At 37.3% G+C, this 10,352-nt stretch overlaps 1 protein-coding gene across 1 annotated transcript; it reads left to right on the forward strand.

Moving 5' to 3' along the window:
• The first annotated feature begins 4,172 nt into the window (after positions 1–4,172).
• LOC141607944 (uncharacterized) lies at positions 4,173–7,705 on the forward strand. Its single transcript, XM_074427293.1, has 4 exons — positions 4,173–5,248; positions 5,404–6,573; positions 6,646–6,865; positions 7,217–7,705. Exons 1-4 carry the CDS (start codon positions 4,173–4,175, stop codon positions 7,703–7,705), a joined length of 2,955 nt encoding a protein of 984 aa, XP_074283394.1.
• Positions 7,706–10,352: the final 2,647 nt, after the last annotated feature.

Below are 10,352 nucleotides of genomic sequence, written 5' to 3' on the forward strand. Positions count from 1 at the left end.
AGAAATGCAAAAAAGTTGTCAAGTGTTGAAATGCCAAAAATCAAAAAGAAATGGCAAAGAAAGTGTTCTCAAATGTCAAAAACCACAAGAAATTGGGGGGAAAAACAAAAACAAAAGCAAACTCCCAAAATGAAACTCAAATACTATCGATCCCTTTATCCATCGTATCCATTTTTGTGCATGGTAGAGAGGGGACGACCCTTCTTCTTGTCTAGGCAAGAGGGGGAATTCCGCGATCCTCCAGTGTTTCTAACACCATAGGGAGTCTACTCTTGACAAAAGCATTTAACGATTGAGGACAAAGGTACCCTAGCTTGACACAACTTGGAGGTGATTTATTGGTATCCTTCTAGGCTTAGTAGTTTGAACAAATTGCATCTATGAAGGAGTGTGTACCCTTGAATTGCTTCCCTTGTAGATAATTTCCGCCACTTAGATGAGGAAAGTGGCTATTCTTTTGTAGATGCATCCATTACTTGTTTTGTGTGCTTTAATGTTTGGATGTGTCGCCATTTTGGCAAGACCCACCTTGCCTTGCAAGAAGGCATCCTACCTCATGGTTATCTTGTTGTGAGTTGAAGGGGCGGAGTGAGACCCGCTAATTGTCTCATATCGGCTATATTAGTAGGTTAGTTTAAATAAAGGTCTAGTTTTAGTCACCTCTTTACTCGGGACGAGTAAAGGTTCGGTTTGGGGATATTTGATGTGACCATAATTAGCGCACATTTAGTCCCCTAATTGAACCTATTTTGCATACTATTATAGCATTTTATGGCCATTTTATCCGTCAAAACCTTCCTATTTGCTGTTCTATCGCATTTCATATGTTTTGTAGAAAAGGAGATAATAAGGCGGAAATTCCCGTCTTTCGTGCATATTTGGAAGCTTATTGATGATATTAGATGGACTAGTATGAAGAGGAGGCAAGAATGATGACCAAAGATGTAGGAATAAAGAGTATGTAGAAGGCTCATAAGGTTAAAAGCAAAAATGACGAGAAGGGAGGCATTGCATGAAGAAATCGCTCGAAACCCGAAACAAGGGTTGCTCCTTTGGCTCTGAAAGTATGCTAGATGGAACGGCGTCGAAAAAACAAGCGATCTAGGCTTTTGAATCACTCCAATAGGAGTCCGGATGAGAAAATGGCGTCCGTTTTACAATCCGAGGTCAAACAAAGAAGCTGTTCAGGAATCCGCCCGTCTTCGCAGGAATCCGCCCGTCTTCCCCTAATCCGCCCGGATTGTCCCCAATCCGCCCGTCTTCTGGCTGGGAAAAACAAGAAATTTCACTGGAAGAGAATCCGCCCGGATTCCCTACAATCCGCTCGGATTCCCCCTCGCCAATCCGAGCGTCTTGCCCAAGGATCCGCTCGGATTCCTTAGCCCAGATCCGGCCGTCCCGACCTTATTCCGCCCGGATTTCTTCACAGCACGATTTCGTCTTCTTCAAGCTTCAAAGAAAGAAGCCCTTCCTTCAAGAGATCCCGGAGTCTCCTTGCCCAACTTAAAAAGTGTAATTACTAGTTTAGCCCTTAGTTAACCCTAATGCATCCACCTAATTTCTACTATAAATACCCCATTTGTAAATAATCAAAGGGGGGCTCTTATGTTGTTTTAGAGTAGAAAATCCTTCTTTAGATTAGATTAGGAGTAGATTAGAATAGATTACTCTTTAATCTTTCTACAAGTTACACATTAATCTCTCTTTAATTATTGTTCAAGCTTATTATTCAAGTTTTTTATTGGGTAATTGAAGATTATTGGGTTATTATTGGGAGATTGACAACCTTCCATCAATCAATCAAGTTTCTTCTATTATTCTTGCTTTATTATTTGGATCATCTTAAGTTGGTATAATTCCTTTACTCTTTAATCTTTATTGTTCATTTCTTCATTCTATTATCATGTTTATACTTGTTGTGATGATTGACACCATTAATGACATGTTTCCCATGATAATGAGTGAGTAGTCTCTTAGCTAGGATTAATGGGTAATTAGGGGAAACCAACATGGGATTGATTCATGCTTAATCTAATATGTTTTCATAATTAAATTGCTTGCTTGTTGTGATGTCAACTTTATGCACATGTTATGTTTGATGAAATGCTAAGCCTATGAATCCTTGCATTTTTACCATCTCTTATCTACTCAACTTGACTCGTAAGACATAAACCAACTCGAGTCTTGTTAGACCATGCATAGAAGTTGATTAGGAGGAAAGTAAGTCGACTTGTAGGTGTTGTACAATCCAAGAGATTCGGCTCCGGGACCCAACTCTTCCTAAGAACCGTAAGACATAACCCAACTCGGTTCCTCCACAACATTAATTGCTTGCAACTTTGTGAACATGTTTGTATGATCAACACCATGAATCCCCTATGACCCCATGATATCCTAGCACTCTTAATCAATTGTTTACATTTCTTAGTTCATTGTTTGCTTTACTTTATTGTTTGCATTAGTCTAGACACAACTACAAACCCAACCAAATTGTGACACTAGCATAAATTGAGATAGATAGACTTAGAACCCAAAGCACACCGTCCCATGGATCGACCTCGACTTACCACTAGCTAGTTGTATGTTGAGTATTATAAATGTGTTTGATTGAGAGCCACGACGACACTCTCATCACCCATAGAAACTCAGAAATTTCCTTTGATTCCGCTTTCAATGAAAAAAATTCGCTCTTTGTTATGCTTACTATTTTGTGCAAATTTCTGAAACTTACCTTTTTTTTTTAGAGTTATTAATAAATATTGAGCAATTACTTCTTGTATTGGGCGTATGTATAGAGAATTCGCATAAAATTGGGATACTGAGAACATTAATTTCCAACATAAAAACTATGCATATCAGAAAAAGAGTTAAAGCAGTAGTAGGCGTAAGTATAGAAAATCGCTGCATACCTTAACAAAAAATGTGCCAAGAGGCAGCTTACTAGCTTGAAGGTCCCTTAGTCTCCTAAAAGTCTCGAGTTAGTTAGCTAATATATCTAGCAAAGGCAGCAGTTTCTCCTGTCATCAAAAAAGAAATCTGGTTTAAACCACAAAACAGGTCTCAACCCCTTCTTGTGTTCGCTCTCATAGTCTCATGTTTAGACTCGGCCGAGGTCCCTTTCTTCTTATTCTTTTTACTACTTTTATCTCTCCCCTTCTTAATTCTCAGACTGGCATACCAGCTAGTAACCGAGTATTCCCGAGCTATCTAATTTTGATTACTACGAGCCTCTACAGGTTATCCTTTGGCTTGCATATACGTTTCCATCCCCAACTGATTTGTTTGGAAACGTATTGACAGATTATTTTTATCATTGCAAGACTATTATATATATTAGTTCATTATTTCTGTTGCAAATGGTTTATCATAATTTCAATAGATGTGCATGATAAAATTTTTGAAAATCATGTTCTCTGAATGCTTGAAAATTAAGCACTAGCATAATTTTGATTTTCTTGCCTTTTTCTTTATTAATCTATTCACAATCTATTCACAATCAGTAATATTTCAGGAAAGTATTTGATAATCCTTAATTAAGATTACCAACAGTGGTTACTGTGACTCTTTAATAGTCAAGTCTTATAGTTCTTTATATTGTACTCCGTAGTATTTATTTATCAGTTTATAGTCTTTAATTTCAGGGCAGGATCCGAATAATTGGAATTTGGACCAAAGTTTGGACAGTGACGCTACTTCAGTAGTTTTTACGGTGGGTATTTCGAATTACTATTTTAGTTTTCATTTATTATTAAAACTTTGTCTTTTTTACTTTAGCTACAATAAGTAAGCCTTGTTACTTTGACATCACGTAATAATTTCGTTCTCGTGTATGTGATTGATACTTTTATTCTACAATGTTCTGATTATGTGATTTAATAATTTCTTTATAAGAGGTATCTTAATTGAAGGCAAACAATTGATTGAAGCGGATGAAATATTCCATTAAAGAATTGATAAAAAAATAAGCAGTTATCAATTATCGTCGTCGGTAGAGATCTCATATTGAGATTTATGCGAGTTGCTCTCATTAAATATGTAATGCCTTCAAAAATTGTGTCAAAACTAAAAGAAAAACAAAAAAAGTTTGGTTAGAATAATATAGAAAAAAATGTGAAAAATAAAGCTGAGAATACAAAATATATATATTGATTCAATCTTTATGATGTGTAGTCATGGATACTAGCTGGATTACCTTGCCAAATGACCATCGCGATTACATAAATGGATGTAGGGAGTTTATTGAGTTAGCTAAGGAAAGTCTTGTAGATGGGAAAACAAAATGCCCATGTAAGAGTTGTAAGTTACGTTATTACTTCACGCTGGGCGAAATAGAGGGACATATTTTGTTCAAAGGGTTTTACCAGAAGTATACGGATTGGTTTTGGCATGGTAAAAGGGACGTTCTTGATCATTTGCATGGAGAAAGTAGGGAAGAACCCTTGGTAGGTCGTGATAATATGAAAGGTTTACTTGATGCAGTTTATAGGACTACGATTCCTAACCATTCTAAAGATCTTGATGATCATAATACTTTTGCTGGCTCCATAGAAATAGAAAAAGAAGCTGAATTTGATGACGTGTCTATGGGGTTTAGTTCTTCTGGTGAGTCCGATAATGAGTTTGAGCACGCATACGATGCTACGACTGATGACCTCAACAATAAACAAGACAATAGCTATAAAAGATTATTCGAAGCTGCAAACGATGAACTTTACGAAGGCTGTCAATCTTTCTCAAAGCTCTCATTCCTTTTACATTTATACCATATTAAATGTATGTTTCATTGGTCTATTGAGTCATTTAACAAGTTACTTGAACTTCTACTTCAAGCATTTCCTCAAGTAAAAGAGTTCCCATCATCCTTTTATGAGGGTAAGAAGATAATAAATGATTTAGGACTTGGGTATGAAAAGATTCATGCCAGCCCATCCAATTGCATGCTATTTTGGGGGGAAAACAGTGACAAGGAGGAGTGTAATGTTTGTCACACGTCAAGATGGAAAAAAGTCATAGGTGAAAAAGGTAAAAATCTAGCTAAGAAGGGTGAAGGAGCTAAAGTGATGAGGTATTTTCCCCTCATTCCTAGATTAGAGAGGATCTACGCGTCACCTAAAACAGCAGAAGATATGAGATGGCATCATAAAGATCGTGTAAAAGATGGAAAACTTAGACATCCAGCAGTCGCTTTAGCGTGGGAACAATTTGATTCTCTGTATCCTCTATTTGCCTCTGATCCTCGAAGTGTTAGGTTAGCATTAGCTAGTGACGGGTTTAACCCATATCGTTTGATGAATACCACTTATAGCACATGGCCAGTTATTTTGATTCCTTATAACTTGCCACCATGGTTGTGCATGAAACCCTCTTCATTTCTTTTGTCTTGTATTATTCCTGGAAATCCAGTCCAGGAATTGACATTGATGTGTATCTCCAACCTCTAATTTCTGAGTTGAAGTTGTTATGGAGCGGTGTTGACGCATTTGACGCCTTTGAAGGTGAAAAATTCAAACTCCGAGCAGCATTACATAGTACTATTAACGATTTTCCAGCATATGCTATGCTTTCTGGATGGAGTACTGCTGGTTATGATGCTTGTCCACGTTGTACCCATTCAACTAATTCCGGAAGATTTGGTGGCAAGATTTGCGATGTGGGACATAGGAATTGGTTGGCTCCAGATCATCACTATCGTTCTGAAGCCAATTTGTTTGATGGAACGATAGCGTCTGGCTGCGCTCCAAAATCTATAAGTGGTTCTGATGTCTTAAGACAACAAGAAAAGATTGAATATACGTATGGGAAGACTACAAAACGATTGAAAAGGCCAAATAGTGCAAGGGAAGTTGGTGTCTCGACTAACATGGTTAATGATAGCAACTGTAAAGATAATAATCATAATTTGTGGAATAAGAAGAGTATATTTTTTGAGCTGCCCTACTGGGAACACAACCCACTAAGACATAATTTAGATGTTATGCACATTGAGAAAAATGTGTGCGACAATATATTGGGTACACTTTTTGATATGGATAAGAGTAGAGACGATGTGAATGCGAGAAAAGGTCTAAAGAAGCTAGGCATAAAGGAACATCTATGGCTCCAAGATCGACCTAATCGAGAACCATACATGCCTCCAGCATCATACACCATGTCTAACGAGGAGAAAGAGCGATTTCTAAAAGTCTTGCAAAAGATTAGAGCTCCTGATGGGTATGGCTCAAACATCTCTAGATGCGTGAATATGAAACAGAGAAAACTCATTAATCTTAAGAGCCACGACAATCATGTCTTAATGCAAGATATACTTCATGTGGCATTGAGGGCATCCAAGGCTACTAAAGTTATTGACTTACGTGGGGAATTATCTTGCTTTTTCAAGTCTCTTTGTTCGCATACCCTTGAACACGACGAGTTAAATGCACTTCAGTCAAAAATTGTGCTAATACTATGTCGTATGGAAATGGAGTTTATGCCAACCTTTTTCACAATTATGGTTCACCTATTGATTCACTTAGTCGAGGAGGCGAAACTTGGTGGTCCTGTCCAGTATAGATGGATGTACCCTATTGAAAGGTAATTATCAGAGACTATTTAAGTGGATGTTTAAGTGTTTTTTTCTAAACTGATTTTATGAACTCTCTAAAGGTATTTGGCTCACTTAAAATCATACGTAAGTAATAAAGCGCAGCCAGAGGGATCAATTGCTGAAGGGTACATGCTTGAGGAGACAATCACATTTTGTTCAAGGTATTTGGGAGATATTGAGACTATCTTTAATAGATCGAAGAGGAATGATGATGGTATTCAAGACATGAGTGATTATTTGTTTCACTCTGGTGGTAGAGTTGTTGGTATGATTGAAAAAGTACGCCTAGATGACAGAAGTTTAAAACAAGCTCACCGCTACGTTTTGCTTCATTCTGATTAGATGAAAGAGGTTCTTGAGTAAGTATAAATGACTCAAAAGTTTTATAATTTAGCACCCATCCTTAATATAATCCGGTAATGATTTTTTTCCAATTCTTTTAAAGTGCATTTCTTAATTACAAGCGGCTGGAGATGGTCCATCTCAGTGTTACCCAAAATAATGAAAACGAATGGATTATCAAAGAATTTGCGGAATGGTTGCAAGGACAGGTCCACCTCTTTTAAAACTTCGAAATGTGGCTTATCAATTTTATATTATTCATATTAATACAATTGTCTATTGTCATAGGTACAAAACCTAGATACAAGTACCCCACAAGGACAACTTAGGAAAGCTTTGGCAGGTGGTTTAAATAATCATTGTAAAAGGATGACGGGATTTATGATCAATGGATATAAATTCCAAACGGTTGATCGTGAAGAAAATCGAAGAACTCAAAATTCTGGAGTTATGGTCGAAGCTGATGGTGAAACATATTATGGAAAACTAAAGGATATTTATGAGTTAGATTATTTTGGCCAATGCAAAGTTGTAATGTTCAGTTGTGCTTGGGTTGATATACACAGAGGTGTTAAGAAGTTTGAAGATAGGAGTGTGTGTGTCAACTTTTCTAAACTGATGCATACTGGTCGAAATTTAGCCGATGATCCTTTTATTTTCTCGTGTCAAGCAAAACAAGTTTTTTATGTCGACGATGAGATGCAAAAAGGATGGTCTTATGTAATTAGTACAAAACCTAGGGATCTTATTGAGACTGGCGAAATTCTGTTGAACTAGTTCTTGTATACTTTTGATATTAGATGATTTTAATTATTAATCTAAATAATGTTTTTGGTTTTGGTTATGCAAATGTTGTGAGCAACTCTTTCCCTTTATTATATTATTATATGCTCGTTGACCTTTACTATTATATACAACTAATGGATTTAATGTTTATTTTAGGATTTATTAACGAGTATCACGTTCAAGGATGAGTTACCGAAGCAAAAGGATCAGGGCTCAATTTAAGGAAGCTGATGGGCCAATGCCACCTCTAACCACACCATCATCTCTTACTACGGAATCGGGTGGTGCGATGACGGATGGGGCCATTTTGCCCTCAAAAAAACAAAGTAGCTGCAGTTGTTAAGGCACCGCAAAGAACAACCCATCGCTAAAAGATTGTCGTCCTCCTGGAAATATTGATGAGCCTTATCTTTTCAAAGGATTCTTTTTCAAAGACCCAGGTCAATCCGTCTTTTGAAAAAACTCGAAATGACCCAAGTTCAAGAATCCAAATCTCACACACTTTTCAAGAACATGCAGCTAAATATGATCAACCTGACCGAGCTTTTACTCCAAACCCCTTACTTTCAAAGACCCACGTTACCGCAAATTCTGATGATCTTGCTGCTAGAAAAGCTCGCGAACTCTCTGCCAAGCAACTTGATGCATCTCAAAAAAGGGGGGAACAAGCACAAGTAGGAGGGGTTAAACCAGCCAGACGATTCGTTAAAAAATTTATTAAGAAACCTGACGGATCTTTTACCACAAACCCCCTACTTTCAAAGACCCATGTCCCCGGAAATTCTTATGATCTTGTTGCTAGAAAATCCCAAGAACTATCTGCCAAGCAACCTGATGCATCTCAAAAAACGTGGAAAGAGGCACAAGTAGGAGGAGTTAAACCACCTGATCCTTTGTGGAAAACTTCTACTTCCTTTACTACAACCCCTCTAGTTTCAAAGACCCACGCCACCATAAATTCTCCCGATTTTCCTGCTAGAAAAGCCCGAGAACTCTCTGCCAAGCAACTTGATGCATCTCAAAAAAGGGGGGAACAAGCACAAGTAGGAGGAGTTAAACTTATTAAGAAACCTGACGGATCTTTTACTACAAACCCCCTACTTTCAAAGACCCATGTCCCCCGAAATTCTTATGATCTTGTTGCTAGAAAATCCCAAGAACTGTCTGCCAAGCAACCTGATGCATCTCAAAAAACGGGGAAAGAGGCACAAGTAGGAGGAGTTAAACCACCTGATCCTTTATGGAAAACATCTACTATGAATGATTGGTCTTTTACTACAAATCACCTACATTCAAAGACCCATGTCACTCGAAATTTGCATGATTCTGCTAATGGAAAAGCCCCACAACTCTCTGCCAAACAGCCCGATGTATCTCAAAAATTTGGGGAACAAGCACAAGTTTTGACTCTCAAGTCAACTAGTAATAGTGCAAAGCCTGCATTATTGTCAATGTCTCAACCCACTTGTCGTCCGCTACCATCTGAACTTGTTAACAGGACCAACAATGGGTGTAATAGGTCTAACACAATTGAGAAGTCATCAGTCGAGCATGAAGAAGTTCTGAACCAGCAAGATGCTAATGTAACTCGTCTAAAAACTTTCAAACCGAAACGTCGTAGTGTGGTACACGATTGGCCTGATAATGTAGAATTTGACGAAAATGAGGAGGTTCTACTTATGGGTAAGTTCTCTTTGTTTAATTTTTGTTGTCATGGTTGGCTTTCTGAGTTATTTTTGTTTAATTTTTGTTGTCTCTGTGAGAATCTCTGGTTTCGTATATACAACCATTATTATCATATCACCTCTGTAGATGAGTTGTCAGTGTTGGTTAGCTGGTAAATTCAACCATTATTATAAGTGTTATCAACCTGAGTTGTAGCAAGAGGCTTAATGCTTATTGTACCAAACTAAAAGAACACAAAGATAGCTTGGACAGTTCAAATTTAATGAGATAATACTAGTAGTGCAAATTAACCTTCATAACTGATTAAATGAAAAAAAATGAAAGTTCATGGCATCCTTCTAACAGCAACTGGGTTACCTGAGTCTCTATACCCTGTTCAAACATGTATTCTTCTTTCAATCTTTTTTTGCTTTTATGCCATGTTTTTCTCCATTTTTAATTTGGTTGGTTGTGCTTTGTTTAGATTGAGCAGATAGAAATTGTTTTAGTTTGTGTTTATGCATGTATCAATCTAAATTTGGATGATTGTAGTTCTTTGTTGGTTTGTGTGGAATTGTGTGTTGGGACTGCCGCCACTACTCCATGACATTAGTATGATATAGTTTTCTATGCTCACCAAACTTATTAATGCTTTCTTTTCCCCATTTTCTAGTAGTGCAGTGATATTAAAATAAGTCTTTCAGTTACAGTGATATTGTTGATAGTTAACGGAAAAACTAACGGTCTTAGGTTTGAGTTCCTTAACTATATAAAAATATGTTTAAGTTCCTCCTGCATTCCCTGCATCCAATTTTGGTATTATCATATATTTTTTATATTGTTATGTCACTAGGACACAGTGTCGTGTCCGATACTGTCAACCGAGTCAGAAGTGTCGTGTCCTATACTTTCAGCCGAGTCGGATAACATAGATTTTCGGTAATTGTCATATTGAAGTCTGCTGGTGGATGCA

The sequence above is a fragment of the Silene latifolia genome, chromosome 10, assembly GCF_048544455.1.
Source record: "Silene latifolia isolate original U9 population chromosome 10, ASM4854445v1, whole genome shotgun sequence".
Lineage (NCBI taxonomy): Eukaryota > Viridiplantae > Streptophyta > Magnoliopsida > Caryophyllales > Caryophyllaceae > Silene > Silene latifolia.

What these genes read in the sequence shown, in the direction of transcription:
- LOC141607944 (XM_074427293.1), top strand. Translation starts at nt 4,173, where the DNA reads ATGGATACTAGCTGGATTACCTTGCCAAATGACCATCGCGATTACATA. An exon ending in TCTGATCCTCGAAGTGTTAG is followed by an intron (nt 5,249 to 5,403) that starts GTTAGCATTAGC and finishes CTGGAAATCCAG; the next exon opens with TCCAGGAATTGACATTGATG. An exon ending in TGGATGTACCCTATTGAAAG is followed by an intron (nt 6,574 to 6,645) that starts GTAATTATCAGA and finishes AACTCTCTAAAG; the next exon opens with GTATTTGGCTCACTTAAAAT.